The sequence below is a fragment of the Hyla sarda genome, chromosome 1, assembly GCF_029499605.1.
Source record: "Hyla sarda isolate aHylSar1 chromosome 1, aHylSar1.hap1, whole genome shotgun sequence".
Classification (NCBI taxonomy): Eukaryota; Metazoa; Chordata; class Amphibia; order Anura; family Hylidae; genus Hyla; species Hyla sarda.
The window spans coordinates 125,406,553-125,423,143 of record NC_079189.1 but is presented as its reverse complement, the minus strand read 5'-3'; the positions used below and the strand labels follow the sequence as shown (position 1 = coordinate 125,423,143).

Sequence of the window (16,591 nt, the reverse complement as noted above, 5' to 3'; positions counted from 1 at the left end):
ACTGACATATGTAATCCTAGCCTTACATAAAAAAAATTAAAAAATAAATCTTTTTTGTGGGATATGACAAGTACTCTAATTTGGAGGGAAAAAAAAAAATTTGGCAGTTAAGTTTTTAGATTTAGGCATCCAAGTCCTGTGTTCTATTCTTTTCTAAACAATATGTAGGTTTTTCACATTACTAAATCATTGCACACATGAGACAACTATTTTATCACAAAACGATCTTTATAGCATAATAATACATGAGAACAGTACAGAACAAGAATGCATAATAAACTGTGCCTGTTGTCTGGATTATGTGTCTAGCTGGTTGACATTCTCCTTGCTTCTTTTTGCCAGATGAGATTGAATTATTTCTGCAAACAAATCCCGTTTTAGAAGCCTGTACGCAAGGGGCAAAAGTTGGCCAGCAACCTTGTGAAAGTACTGAAAATGAAAACCAGAAGAACATTATATTTTTCACTTAGAATTTATATTTTTACCTTCGTATTTATATTTTCCCCTTTGTAACCATTTTCCACATTGTGGCACAATCCCAGCAGCAACCTACTGTATTGTGGGGTTTTCCAGGACTTTTTGATCGAGGACCTAGCCACAGGATAGACAATCTGTTTCTGATCAGTGGGGTGCTGAGGTTACCCAATGCAATGAACTGCACAGGGTTCCCGATTGGTGGGGGTGTCAGATGTCAGCAACCTGATGATCAGCGTTTCCTGTGGATAGGCCATCTATCAAAAAGGCACAGAAAACCCAATTATATTTTACATCGTTTGACATGCAGTTTTTGTATATAGTTTATGGCAGTAACAAATGAACAACTAGCAGTTTATTCCAGTGAAAAAATTGCCACACATGTGACCAGCTATAAAGCAGGGATTATCCAGGAAGAGGAAAACAGAGCCAATTGTTACCAAAAGCAGCACCACACCTGCCCTCAGGTTGTGTGGCATTACAAAATGCTGCACTGCAATATCACACAACCTGAGGATAGGTGTGATGCTGTGTTTTAAAAAATTCAGCCATTTTTCTAATCCTGGATATCCCCTTTAAGGTGAAGAGTCGTTACTGTGAAGAACCCCCAAACACACTTACGACCTGCCCAACTGAGGTGGTCATAATGCCATAAACAGAAAAAAGGAAGAAGTTTTGTATAGTACATGAACACTAAAAAAAAAAAAAAAAAAAAGGGGGGGGGGGGGGGGGGGGGTTTATAAAAAATAAATAAAAAAAACTGTAAAGAGTGGTGCAATTGCCCCAATTAACTAGATTGTTAAATTCCCTTTTAGGCCTTTGATTGGTTGCTATGGGCAACTTCACCACTCAGGTTATAATAACTCTCCTTGTAATTGTAGAAAATCTCCAGTAATATTTTCCCCTTAATCATACTTGTCTATCAAAACTTTATGAGATCAGCCATTCTCTCCCCCTCACAACCCAATGTCTGGCTGTAAGACAACCATTTACAGACGGAGCCTCTGTGTAACACCGTGTTTCCCAACCAGGGTGCCTCCAGCAGTTGCAAAACTAGAACTCCCAGCATGTCGGGACAACCGAAGGCTGTCCAGGCATGCTGGAAGTTGTCGTTTTGCAACAGCTGGAGGCACCATGGCTGGGAAATATTGGTAACAAGACAGCTAGGCACCACCCAAAAAACATGGGAGGATTATAAAGTATTGTGTATTCTTAATGCTGGACAAACCTTAAAATTGTTCACAGTCAGTTCTACAAGGACTGGCAAACAACGCATGTTTTTCTTTTTCTGCATGACTGTACTATACATTTTAAAGTGTAGCTCCCACCAAGTACTATATAATCTAATATGTCCCTACCTAGTAGTAATCTAGCCCTAACCCCCTACCTGGCTTCAATTTTTTTTTTAAATCGCTTAAATAGAGCAGATTTAGTGCTTCTAAATCTGCTCTATAAAGCAGGGCAGGAAGCAGCGTCACTGATGCCTTGCTGGGCACTTGCTTCCGCCCTCACATCGTCTATGCAGCGCTCCTGTCGGGAGCGCGCATAGATGATCTGCCAATAGCACGGCAGGCAGCTCCGGGGTCTCCTCCTCCCTGTTTACCTGTGCATGTGCTATCCAGGGAGGAGGAGTAGAGGAGCATCGCCGGCCTGCCGTGCACGATATTACAGCCGAGACCCAAGACCGATTACACTAATGGTAGATATAATACATAATTGCCAATACAAAGAAAAACTTTAGAAACCCCACCAATGATCACCCACCAATAGTTTAGAATCAGCTGTAGGCACATTTATTATAGAAATACTGATGAATAATCATCAGTGTGCCTACAGCTGTTTCTAAACTACAACCACCAGCATGCACAGACAGCTGTTAGCTGTCAGGGCATGCTTTTAGTATTAGTTTTGCAACAGCTGGAGGCACACTGATGATTATTCATCAGTATTTCTATAATATATGTGCCTACAGCTGATTCTAAACTATTTAGGGGCATAATTTAGATCATTGGTGGGGTTTATCATTACAAACACATATATATATATATATATATATATGTAATGATATACTATATATACATCTGGCATGAGTGTTGTGTATCTAATAGGGTGCCTCCAGCTGTTTCCCAACTACAATTCTCAGCATGGCCTGACAGCTAATCGCAATCATGGCATGCTGGGAGTTGTAGTTGGCAAACGTAAATCGAAAATGATGCCAGATCCCAACCAGAACAAGTTCCGGCCGTAATTTGTATAGTTTGTAGAGTAATATAAGACCTCAGATCAGACTTACCCATCCGGAGGATCAGCACCTCAATGAGTGCGCGCTCTGCCTCCGGAGTAACGGGGGTGGGCGGGCGGTTCTGCCAATGCGCGCAGCCCCAGCTATCAGCGTGCTCGCTCTCGCTTGTTTGATTGACAGGCGGGAGTGAGCACCGCAGTGCCTGAATTTCGACTCATTACCAGGCTTAAATGAGTGCCGAATGCATTCGGCCACTAGGAGGGCGAACCCTAGTGGCTGAATTTAAAAGTGATTTTAAACTGGTTTAAAATCACTTTTTTAAATTAAAGTATATTAGAGATATGTTGTAGTACTTAAGTACTACAACATATCAATTTTTCTACTTCATGACAGTGCCCATTTAAGCTCAGTGTCCCTTTAAAAAAAACAAAAACAAATCATGTGGCATTTGCTTTCTTGCTTACTTACATGTGAACCATAACAAAACAAGTCGATCCCCAGCTCATATCCCATACCGTAATCACACTCATCATTTGCAAACTGAACAAAAGTGATCATTTCTTGAATGGGAGCAAACGCCTTCATTCTCTTCTCATCATCTGAGGCTTCCACTATGGCTTTACAAATCTTTTTTAAGTTTCCTTAAAAAAAGAAAACAAATTAAGTTCTCCTCTGTCTCACCAACCAAATAAAAGCTACTGAACAACAATTTGTACAAAATGTGTAAGGGTGGCAACCATGCTGCCTGAACCATAAGTCATGGGGGGGGGGGGGGTTGGACCCCAGAGTCTTCCGTCTGCCCCACCGGCCTTGATCTGCCTTAATGACTTGTGCTTTGGGCCGCATGAAAGTCATGACAGTTTCCCCTTTACAGTCATCAATAAAGTGCAACTGTCACTCCCTACAAGGTATGGAGGTGCAAGCACCATTAGGTAGGGCCTTTGTTTTCTTATTCTGAATCTTGTAAACTTGGATCTACGAACAGTCAGAGAGGCCGTCCCACTCTTGTAGGGGCACGCTTCCCCCCTGACCCGCTCCTAGCATGGAGCCCTGTACATCAATCATGAGGATCATCGCGTGCTGCTAAGATTTGGCTAAAATACAAAACAGCCTGGATACAAACTGTGAGGAAAGAAAAAAAAAAAAAAATGGGACTGTTTTCTCCCTACACCCTAACTCCGTGTTTCCCAACCAGGGTGCCTCCAGATGTTGCAAAACTACAACTCCCAGCATGCCTGGATAGCCTATGGCTATGTAGTTTTGCAACACATGGAGGCACCCTGGTTGGGAAACACTGCCCTAACTAATGGTGCCTGCAACCCGCATGGAGGTGACAGTTGCACTTTAAAAGAGTACCTGTCATTAATTTTTTTGGCTCCCCCCCCCCCATGATACCCTCCACCTGCCTTTTTTTATTTTTTATATTTAATGTTTTCACCTTTATTTATCCCTTTGTCTTCAGCTCACTGTGTATGAGCTCCAGAAGGCTGGAGGGGGTGTCACCCAGCAGGCGCAACGTCATCTGAAGCCCTGCTGGGAGAACTTCTGCTCTCTATCTTCTATGCTGCACTAGTAAGCGCAGCATAGAAGAGGCAGCCAATCACCGCAGGTTGCTCCTTGATCCCCTCCTCTCTGCACAAGTATCACAGAGAGGAGGGAGATCAGAGCAGACCTGCCACCCTGCTGCACACAGCGCTCGCTCCTGCATAAATGACAGGACAGAGAACGAGCACTGTGCAGAGCCACTGTCCCGCCCACATTTCCTAACTGTGGTCTCCTGCCAGGCCAGCAGGAGACCAAACCCTGTGTGCATGCAGACAGGGAATGTGGGCAGGACAGAAAGGGAGACCCCTGGAAATTCAAGGCCAAAGAAAATATATAAAAAGGAGATTTTTGTACTCACCGTAAAATCTCTCTCTCTCGTAGCTCTCATTAGGGGACACCGAACTGATGGGTATATGCTCTTGCCACTAGGAGGCGCTGACACTAGGAAAAAAAGTTGGCTCCTCCCTGGCAGGATATACCCGCCCACCTGCAGTGAGGTACTCCGTTTTGTCACAAAGCAGCAGGAGAAGCCAACAAGAAATACATCCAAAAGGACCCTAGAAAGGAATCCCAGAAAGACAACGGAATAACCGGAAAGAATCCGGAGAAAGGAAGAAGAAAAGGGTGGGTGCGGTGTCCCCCAATGAGAGCAACGAGAAAGAGATTTTACGGTGAGTACAAAAATCTCCTTTTCTCTGGCGCTCGTCATTGGGGGACACTGAACTGATGGGACGTACCAAAGCAGTCCCCTAGGTGGGAAAAATACATCCACCAGAAAGAAGAAAGCAGTCCCAATACTGATCTCACGTGTCCACAGGGCCCGTGGATGAACTCCCAGGTTGGATACAGACCAAAGCAAGAAATTGAGCTCCCGGAAGATCGCCCGTCCAGGAAGATGGACTAGGACCCAAAGGAAAAGGCCGACCTCTGGGGGGACCAGACAAGGAAATGAATAGGTTAGGGTCACCTGGAAAACGAAAAAAAACCTCGAAGAGCAAGGAAAAAACAGACGTCCGCAAAAAGTAACCGGACAACCACTTCTAGGGGAAAACATGAAAAAGAGAAGGAGTGCACCCAGAGTACCACACCCCCTGTGGAAGTGGAATGGCAAGTGCGCCAGGCACAGCAGCAAAAGGGGAATGCTGCCCCACGGCCATGGGACAAGGGCTGGGTGGGCAGAGCTCCCAAACCTCGGAGGCAGCTCAACGCCGTCTAGGGGGACCACCAGGAGACCCCAGAGGGATCTGAAGCCTGCACACTGGAGCTGGGCAAAAGAACACAAACGGGTTAGAGAGCCAAACCAGATGGAGAAAAAAGGCAAAAGAGTAGGTGTCTAAGACACCTGTAGGCAAAGGGAGAGACTGAACAGACTGTCGCCCCGCAGGCCCCATGTCAGAACAGAAGTGGTGAATCGCCACAGGATCGCAGAGCCAAATCTCATGAAGAAAACAAAGACTACCCCACCGAACAGAAGGAAAGGTCGGCTTCACACCTACCGAGCAGCCTTAGTATGTGTAGGGACAGACATGGGGATCTCAGGACAGTAGTGGGGTACCAAGACAGCCACGCAAAGAAGACCACCGACTTCCAATGAAGAAGGCATGTAGAGCCGGAGACCTGCAGATACAGAGGACTTACAGGTAGAAAGTGCGGCAAAAACCCACAGATACACTGTGAAACTGCACCTGGAGAAGGACATCGAACCACATCCGCAGCCTCGAAGAAATGAGGAAGGTGACCAGGTGGTATAGAAAAACCATGAAGAGACATTCCGGCCATGTGGCAGAGAGACCATGTGCAAGCCCGGTCCCGCATACAGAAAACACCCAGAGAAGTGAGATACCAGCCATCGGACAGAGTTAACCCTGCCACTCAGTATGTGATGCTTGGAACAAAGTCCATAGAGCAACACGGGATGATGCACCGAAAACAATGTGGCAGTGGGGCACCTGAACTACCGTCCACAGAGTGGGAAATGTATGGTAGATGACTGGATTTAGCAGTCAACCATGCGAAAAACCGACTGGCCGACAGGAATAGAATTCCAGAGCACCCAAGAAGACTCCAGTCAGCTTCCCACAAAGGGGTACTAGAGTGCGGTCCGACCAAACTGTTGACCAGGTGGAATGGAAAACCCCAGCAGCCAAAAGGAATGACCGACTGACAGCAACCCGAGTATCTGTAGGGACCTCACCCCAGTTCCCTCACCCAGCAGTGAGATATGGAAAAAAACTGGCTATGCTCATGGCGGCCCTGAGGTCATGGACCGACGGCAGTGGAACCGAGTAGACAACTGACTGGTTGCACAAGAATATCGCCCGAAGTGTGGGGATAAAGGGAACAGTCAGACAGTCAGCAACTGTGCCCCAGAGGGAGGCAGAGAAGCCAAGGAATGCATGACTGTCATCCCTATAGGGTCCGTGGAACAATATGGGTCAGTTGCGAGTCTACCACTAACCGTAGTGGGGAACCGGAACTCCAGCCGCAAAGCCGTCAGCCGCGACAGAGGAAAAATGCAGACCACTGAGTGGCATAGTGGTATGGAACCATAGGGGAGAACAAGTAATTCTGGCAGGCATTTCGCATCGTAGTGAGGTACCAGAACTCCAGCCGCAGATAAATCAGCCTTGTGATGTGTGACAGGTGGCGTAGGGAACCAATACATCAGCCGATTAATGTAAGCCAGGCGGTGTCAGTCATTATCGAAATGGGTCCATAGGAGACAAAGACACTCTGACGGACACCTCGCAGAGTAGCGAGGTACCGGAACTGCAACCGCAGGGACATCAGCCAAGCGATGGGTGACGGGCGGTTGTAGGAAACCATGCAGACAACTGTCTGGCTAACAGGTACAGTTCAATAGTAGATTACAAGTCATTCCGTCGACACCACGCACAAAAGTGGGGTAGCGAGAAATCCACTGTAGATACCTCAGCTGTTTGATGAATGACATGCGGTGTATAGCCACATGCAGGCCCTTGTCTGGCCCACTGGTATAGGACCATAGGAGATAATGGGACACCCCGGACACCTCACAGGAGTGAGGTACCTGAATTCTAACAGCAGAATCGTCAGCCATGTGATGGGTGACTGTAGGAGAAGGAAACCATGCAGAGAACTATTAGTCTGGGTCCCTAGTAGACAAGGAGCCGGTCCGTCTGTACCTTGCACGGAAGACAGGTACCAGAAATCCGACCGCAGATATGCCAGCCGTGTGACGGGTGAATGTAGGAAACCATGCAGACAACTGTCTGGCTTACTGGTATGGGTCCATAGTAGGCAAGGAGACGGTCCGTCCGCCCCTTGCACAGTGGAGAGGTACCAGAAACTCCAACTGCAGTATGTCAGCCGTGTGACGGGTGAGAGGCGGTTACAGGAAACCATGCAGACGACTGTCCGGCTTACAGGTATGGGTCCATAATAGACAGAGAGTCATTTCGGCAGTACCTCGCACCACAGTGGGGCACCTGGACTCCAGCCACAGATAAATCGGTTGAAGTATGACAGGCGGTGGAGGCAACCCTGCACAACAGTCCGGGTTACAGGTATGGTCCAAAGTAGACAACTGGACACTCCGTCGGACACCTCACAGCAGAGAGGTACCAGAATTCCAGCCGCAGATACATTGACCGTTTGATGTATGACAGGTGGTGTAGGCAACAGAAATATATAGAAAAAGACAGAGGAGACACAATGCGCATCTAAGTGTAGTAAAAAAATATATATAGATAATCTGAGTGTAAAAGAAAATAAATTAAATTAAAAATGGATGTCGGCTCCAAGGAAGGGGGGAGCAGCCGTTTCCAGATTAGTGTTTTAGGTTGTTATGTTAGGTTTGCTCACCTTTCTGTGTTGTACCGTGGGCACAACACCAGTAGACTCTTGTTTCCTACTATTCTGGGGGACACAGATTGGAGGAGTGCAGCCGGCACTAGACCCGTTCTCACCGGCGGAGGACGGTAACTGGAATGGAAGAATATCGGTCCCGTGGTCCCGAGAAAAAAAGAGAAGTGCTTCTGTGGGCGCTCATCTCCGTCACAGATATAGTCCGTCACAGGTATGTGGATGTTTCCGAGAACTTGGTAAAATAAAACCGCTTGGACACGGATGTATTTGGAAAATAAAAAGAAGGTTTATTCCTTCAGCATGCAATACAGCAACGCGTTTCGAGGGGCGGGGACCCCCTCTTCATCAGGCTATCTGATTGGGCAGTGTGGATGTCCTTTATTTATACCTCATTTGCCCGCGAAAATCACATGTGTGTGTTACATAACATGACAATAAAATAATAAAAATCCATAGAAAAGAAGACCTTTACATTATAAATGGAAGTGAGCATTCTGTAAAATAACCCACAGATGGTCAGTTTGACTAACCCTTATATTATGCACCTTATCTTGTATTGCATATGTGATATGTAATGATTCTGCAGACGTCGGGCCATTTCAAACGCTCTCCCTTCGGAGATCTGCAGTGGCTGGGTGAGAGGTCTGAGGCACCGACCGCCGGTCCGTCCACACATCCGTCCTCCTGGCCGCTTATTGGATGGGGGACCGGCGTCAATCAGTAAAAAGAAGAGAGCAACAACAGCATGATCGAGACCGGACCTTTGCAGTAGGTTAAAAAATGAAAATGCAGAAATGCAAAGTGGCCCGCGACGGAGACCTATAAAGAAGGGGGGACATAGCTTGACATAGGTGGTGTAGGCAACCATTCAGACCACTGTCTGGCTTACGTGGATTGGCCCCCAGGAGACAACGGGACACTCCATCGGACGCCTCACACAGTAGTGAGGTACCGGGCTCTAGCCGCAAAAGACTACAGTGTGGTTTAATGGTAAGGGTCCATAGATGCTATGGAGCACTCCCCGTGCACCTCGCACCTGCAGTAGGGTACCGAGTGCAAGTTGCGGTAGGGTCAGTCATGAACTGAGAAATAGATGAGACTGTCTGGCAGAATAGATCAGGACAAATCCATGCCCAAGCAGGAATATCCTCCTGCGGACCATGCACTGGATGAGGGGATCCGGAGCACTAGCCGCGTATGCAATAGCCTGTGGAGAAGGAGATCCCACAGCATAACCGCCAAGAAAACACCCCTAAGATGGATGGGTAGCAGACCTGACGGATGAGGAATCTTAAAAGAAACCTGAGCGTCTGCAGGAACGCAAGAGAACTTGCGCATTGTATGGCACATAGTCGAAGAAGGGAACATATTAATGGAATATGTCCAGTGTGGACGGCCCCCAGCAGCATGCGAGCCGGAGAGGAAGGAGCTGCCTAACCTCCCGGCTCGCTCGCGCTGAGCAGAAGGAAGAAGAAAGGCGGAGTAACGTCCGCCATGAAAAAATAACCCCAAACTCCCAGCAGTGTACCCCCGCCGAGTCCACACAACAGACCCAGCGAGATGGTGAGGGGGAGACTGCTTTAGTCGGAGGGACCGTAGCAGCCAGCGGGACCTGCAGAGCAAAAAGTGAAAAGGTCCCGCCAGAAAAGACTTGCAGCTCTCAGGTGACCCCCGCCATTTCAGAATAAAGGAATTAACCCCTCACTGCCTGCCCCAGTAATAGTGAGAAAGCACGCTCCTTCACCTCAATATACCCACCCTCAAAGTCTTCGACCAGCTAGTGCCACCTGCCTTTTGCCAACATGGCGAACAAGGCCCCCGGAGCCTTGGGTACACCGCCAGGCGCTGGTTGTTGGCGAGGAGGGGGTTAACAGCCCATCCTCAATGCACCGTGCCCTAGCTCGCATGTGGGGGATCAGGCAGCGCCATGCTCCAGTCGCCCCACGCAAGAAAAAATAAAAAAAGGAGAGAAAAACTAAACTTTTAGCCAGAAACTAGGAAAATAACAGAGAAAAAAAGACAAGGTCTGGGGAGACCCCAGACCTGTGTCTTGCTTCCTGCTGACAGTAGCTAAAATTGAGTACCTCACTGCAGGTGGGCGGGTATATCCTGCCAGGGAGGAGCTGAGTTTTTTCCCCCTAGTGTCAGCGCCTCCTAGCGGCAAGAGCATATACCCATCAGTTCGGCGTCCCCCAATAAAGAGCGCCAGAGAAATATTCATTTTTAAACACAGAAGATATATGGCAAAGTTTAATAAAGGAACAACATAAAAAAATGTTAATGACAGTGCCCATTTAAAGCATTTCTGTTATTTAAATTGTATGTGTAACAAGTCAAAATTTAGGATTGGTTAGTATTTCAGTGCTGAGAACCTGATTGTTAATTCTAGCCGGCTGAAGTCCATCTCCAATATTGTGCACAGAGTTGCACCTTTCCCTTGGCTGTATCCAACAATTGAAGATTTTTTAACAGACCCAGACTGATCTTAACCCCTTAAGGACTCAGGTTTTTTTTTCGTTTTTTCCTCCTTACCTTTTAAAAATCATAACCCTTTCAATTTTCCACCTAAAAATCCATATTATGGCTTATTTTTTGCGTCGCCAATTCTACTTTGCAGTGACATTAGTCATTTTACCCAAAAATGCACGGCGAAACGAAAAAAAAAAATAATTGTGCGACAAAAATCGAAAAAAAAAACGCCATTTTGTAACTTTTGGGGGCTTCCGTTTCTACGCAGTGCATATTTCGGTAAAAATTACACCTTATTATTCTGTAGGTCCATACGGTTAAAATGATACCCTACTTATATAGGTTTGATTTTTTCGCACTTCTGGAAAAAATCATAACTACATGCAGGAAATGTATACGTTTAAAAATGTCATCTTCTGACCCCCTATAACTTTTTTAATTTTTCCATGTACAGGGCGGTATGAGGACTCATTTTTTGCGCCGTGATCTGAAGTTTTTATAGGTATGATTTTTGTTTTCATCGGACTTTTTGATCACTTTTTATTCATTTTTTTATGGTATAAAAAGTGACCAAAATACGCTTTTTTTGACGTTGGAATTTTTTTGCGCGCACGCCATTGACCGTGCGGTTTAATTAATGATATATTTTTATAGTTCGGACATTTACGCACGCGGCGATACCACATATGTTTATTTATTTTTTACACTTTTATGGGAAAAGGGGGGTGATTCAAACTTTTATTAGGGAAGGGGTTAAATGACCTTTATTAACACTATTTTTTACAGTGTTATAGGTCCCATAGGGACCTATAACACTGCACACACTGATCTCCTATGCTGATCACTGGCGTGTATTAACACGCCTGTGATCAGCATTATCGGCGCTTGACTGCTCCTGCCTGGATCTCAGGCACGGAGCAGTCATTCGTCGATCGGACACCGAGGAGGCAGGTAAGGGCCCTCCCGGTGTCCGGTCAGCTGTTCGGGACGCCGCGATCTCACCGCGGCGGTCCTGAACAGCCCGACTGAGCAGCCGGGTCACTTTCAGTTTCACTTTAGAAGCGGCGGTCAGCTTTGACCGCCGCTTCTAAAGGGTTAATACCGCACATCGCCGCCATCGGCGATGTGTGGTATTAGCCGCGGGTCCCGCCCGTTGATGAGCGCCGGGACCGACGCGATATGATGCAGGATCCCGCCGCGATCCCGCTTCATATCGTGGGAGCCGGCGCAGGACGTAAATATACGTCCTGCGTCGTTAAGGGGTTAAAGAGGCCTGTGGAAAACCCTCAAAAATTAAGACTGCATTATCATTAAAAAGCATAGGGTGCCATGATTACACACCTTTTTACAGTTCCTTGATAGGCCCCTCTGTTCCCATGATATGTGGTTTAGTGTTTGTCTGACAATTCAGGGACATCAGAGGGCATTAACTTAAAAGTGTACCTCTCATGAAACAATCTTTTCATATATTGAAGATAAAAGCCCTACTGAAAAACTTTTTAATTGCTTTTTTTATTAAATTTTTTTCCCCCTTTCATGTTTTTTTTTTTTTACTTTAAAAACTTCTCCACTAGGGATCTCCCTAGCAATCCTGTCAAAAAGCATTTCAGACTCTGAAATCAGCTCAGTGCAGCTCCCGCCTGTCAGACAGGCAGGAGGGAGGGAGGGAGGAAGCACACAAGCAGTACACAAGCAGGGAGCGAACAGAGAGGATACATTCCCTCTTTTTCTCCGTTCCTCTCCCCTCTGTCCACTTGGCTAATTGTATATGCACTGCTTATCTCATTCTCTCCATGGACTCCAAGGGGTACACTGAGCATTTACGCCCCACAGATGTCTGGCAGATTTTTGGAACAGTGGTCCGTGAAAATGAAAAATGTAATTTTGAATTTGCACAGCCCACTGTTCCAAAGTTCTGTCAAATGCCAGTGGGGTGTAAATGATCACTGCACCCCTTATTAAATTCTGTGAGGGGTGTAGTTTCCAGCCGATGCAAAGGTATGAACCCGGTAGAACCTCGAGAAAGTGTGCAAAGACGACCAAGTAGCCGCTTTGCAAATCTGCGAGGCCGAGGCCTTGTTCTGGAGAGCCCAGGATGCCCCAACAGAACGGGTAGAATGAGCCACAACCTTGAAGGGAGGAACCTTCCCCCTACATCGATAGGCTTCCGAAAGGCAGACCGGATCCACCGAGAAATGGTGGCCTTGGAAGCAGGTTGTCCCTTGCGACAACCTTCCGTAAGGACGAGAAAGGAATCACACTGCCGGAACGAAGAAGTGATAGAGAGGTAAGACCTAACAGCCCGAACCACATCCAGTTTGTGGAGTAAATGCTCCTTAGGATGACAAGGATCGGGACAAAAGGACGGAAGAACAATGTCCTCATTGAGATAAAAAGCCGAAACAACCTTAGGCAAAAAGGAAGGATCTGGCTGGAAGACAACCTCTTCCTGGTGAAGCACCAGAAATGGAGAACGGCAGGAGAGAGCTGCCAATTCAGAAAGACAATCTCCGAATGGAGGTGATCGCAACAAGAAACGCCACTTTCCAAGAAAGGAGGGGCAGGAACACCTCCCTAAGGGGTTCAAAAGGTTCCCCTTGGAGGACCTCTTTGTCACCCCGGCCATGGCTGCCGAATTGCGAGTGCCGCCTTGCCGATTTATGTACGCCACGGCCGTGGCGTTGTCCGACTGGACGGGACTGCAGCAGGGACTCCCAATGAAGAAGGCAAAGAAGAATTGCCCTCAGTTCCAATATGTTTATCGGAAGAAGGGCTTCCCGGGGAGATCAGAGGCCTTGAACCGTTCAGTCCCTGAACACACCGCCCCAGCCTGGCATCCGTTGTAACCACCTGCCAGTGGAGGGGAAGAAATGATCGCCCCTGAAGAAGGGGGGAGCGGAGCCGCCAGAGCAGAGAGAGATCCGACGAGATCCAGATCCGGCGAGAAAGAGCAATCTTGCGATCGAGAGACAGAGGAGATCTGTCCCATCGAGAGAGAATCATCAGTTGAAGGGGGCGGTAATGAAACTGGGCAAAGGGTACGGCCTCCATGGCCGCTACCATCCAACCCAAGACTTCCATGCAAACGCGGATGGAAACTGGGCCCGAAGGGGGCGGACTCCTGACTGGAGAGTCAGACGTTTGTACGGAGGAAGGCAAATCCGGGCAGAGGCTCCTGGTGGGAGCCTTGATGAGAAGGTCGTCTAGGTAAGGGATCACTGAGACTCCTCTCGACCGCAACAGGGCTATTACTGGCGCAAGGATCTTGGTAAAGACCCGAGGAGCAGTGGCCAGACCAAAGGGGAGGGCTACGAATTGAAAATGCCCCTCCGGAACAGCAAAGCAGAGGTACCGTTTATGGCCGGAAAATATTGGAACATGGAGGTAGGCATCTTTGATGTCCACCGAAGAAATTCCCCTTGTTCCATGGATGGCACCAACGAACGGAGGGATTCCATTCGGAAGTGGCGGATGAGAAGATGACGGTTGAGACGCTTGAGGTCCAGGATTGGCCGCACTGAACCGCGCTTCTTGGGGACCACAAAAAGATTGGAATAGAAACCCAGAAAAGTTCCCTTGGAGCAACGGGGACAATAACTCCCTGGAGAAGCAGGGACCGGAGAGCCTCTCAAAACTGCTTCGCCAGAGAAGGAGACTGGGGGGCCCGGGACTGAAAAAAAAACGATCCCTCGGGAGGGAGGCAAATTCGATTCGGTATCCGTTGGACACCACGTCCCTGACCCAAGATCCTGAATGTGTGTGGTCCAGATGTCTTGAAAAAGTAAGAGACGACCTCCCACCCGAGAAAAATCTGCGGGTGGGGGCATCACTTCATGCGGAAGTGGGTTTGTGGAGAAGAGGAGTATGTGGAGAAGAGGAGCGGGCCCTTTAGAGGGCAGGCGCAGGGCAGACTTCTTCAAGGCAGACACCACGTCACGGGAGGCCTCAGCCACCAAACGGGAGACTTGAGTCAAGTCAGCCATATACTGGGACAGGGAAGAAACCCAGGCTGGAGGGGCGGCCGAATCCACCGGAACTGAAAGAGCATCCGGGGGTACCAGGGGGTCTGGGGCAGCAGAGGAGCAGGCAGAGCAAGTGGGTTCAGGCATTTTGGAATTACAGTTCTTACAGACAAAATAGGAAACTAACGCTCCAGGTGTCTGTTTAGAGGGAGGAACAGTTCTGGGTACGGACATAGTGAAAAAAAACTCTCACCCGAGTCTGTGTCCCCTGTGGCAGCTGCTGTGAGAACTCCGCTCTGTGTGGATAGAGAGGGAGAAACAGGCCAGCCAATCTTCAGAGGGGCGTGCCTGCAGCAGGGACACTGATTTGCCTCTGCCCCCGAAATCACACGCACGGCGCTGATTGGAGGGCGAGAAATTGCGTTACAAATTTGGGGGGGGATTATTCTCCCATTACCCTTTGTAGAAATGGTAAATTTGGGGGGGAAAAACTGCACATCCGAATTTAACGAAAAGTCGTCAAACACCTGTGGTGTGCTAAGGCTCACCGATCCCCTTGTTACGTGCCTTGAGGGGTGTAGTTTCCAAAATAGTATGCCATGTGTTTTTTTTTTTTTGCTGTTCTGGCACCACAGGGGCTTCCTAAATGCATCATGCCCCCAAAAACCATTTCAGCAAAACTCACTCTCCAAAATCCCATTGTCGCTCCTTCCCTTCTTAGCCCCCTACTGCGCCCGCCGAACACTTGACATACATATATGAGGTATTTCCTTACTCGAGAGAAATTGGGTTACAAATTTTGGGGGGCTTTTTCTCCATTTACCCCTTGTAAAATTTCAAAAACTGGGTCTACAAGAACATTAGAGTGTAAAAAATTAAGATTTTGAATTTTCTCCTCCACTTTGCTGCTATTCCTGTGAAACACCTAAAGGGTTAACAAACTTACTGAATGTCATTTTGAATACTTTGAGGGCTGCAGTTTTTATAATGGGGTAATTCATGGGGTATTTCTAATATGAAGGCCCTTCAAATCCACTTTAAAACTGAACTGGCCCCTAAAAAATTCAGATTTTGAAAATTTTGTCAAAAATTGCTTCTGAACTTTTAAGCCCTCTGATGTTTTCCAAAAGTAAAAACATGTCAACTTTATGATGGAAACATAAAGTAGACATATTGTATATGTGAATCAAAATATTATTTATTTACAATGTCTATTTTCCTTACAAGCAGAGAGCTTCAAAGTTAGAAAAATGCAAAATTTTCAATTTTTTCATCAAATTTTTGAATTTTTCACCAAGAAATGATGCAAGTATCGACAAAAAATTACCACTAACATAAAGTAGAATATGTCACGAAAAAACAATCTCGGAATCAGAATGAAAAGTAAAAGCATCCCAGAGTTATTAATGCTTAAAGTGACAGTGGTCAGAATTGCAAAAAATGCTCCCGTCCTTAGGGTTATAACGGGCTACGTCCCCAAGGAGTTAAATACATATAATCTGTGTATACATTTGATGGGACAATTTTAAATGGCCTTCCCCAAATATGAACAACATGTGTGTGGATTGAGCCTGTGTCTAGGGCTGCCACTGCATCTCTAATCCAGGACAGTATTGCATTTGCCTCCAGATAAGCATCCCTTCTATTTTCAGTGATGACAGTAGAAAATTAGGTTTTTGACTTTATGCAGAGTTTATTATTATTAATTTTTTTAATGCATCAATATAATGCATGTGTCTCCAAATATTTTTGTAATTTTGAGGAGGCAGCACACAGCATAAATCCCTAAGCTTCTAACTTACCATCTGTTTCAGGCAGTTCTCTGTATCCTACATCATTCTTCTTGTCTACAGGGACAACCAGGCCTGCGCCATGGAACGACTTTGTCACCACCTAAGACACAGAATGGAAGAATCATCAAGCACCCACCTTTACTAAAACATAGTTAATATTACATTGCTGTATGTCAAGTGGATTTTGTAAACACCAAGCGCAGATTCTTCAAAGTGTATCCTCTTCTTCCCTTCTCTTATAGTTGTATTGTACTGTTCAT

The 16,591-nt window shown here is 46.8% G+C and overlaps 1 protein-coding gene across 1 annotated transcript in view; it reads right to left on the bottom strand.

Annotated features, from left to right (window-relative positions):
• Positions 1-209: 209 nt before the first annotated feature.
• Positions 210-16,591, bottom strand: part of LOC130358098 (histone PARylation factor 1) — a 52,721-nt gene continuing 36,339 nt past the window's right edge. The window contains exons 6-8 of the mRNA XM_056560912.1: positions 16,341-16,431; positions 3,185-3,357; positions 210-429 (exon numbers count right to left, since the gene is read on the bottom strand). Of these exons, the coding sequence (XP_056416887.1) occupies positions 298-429; positions 3,185-3,357; positions 16,341-16,431 (396 nt within the window). The 3' untranslated portion in view covers positions 210-297. The remainder of the gene's footprint in view (positions 430-3,184; positions 3,358-16,340; positions 16,432-16,591) is intronic.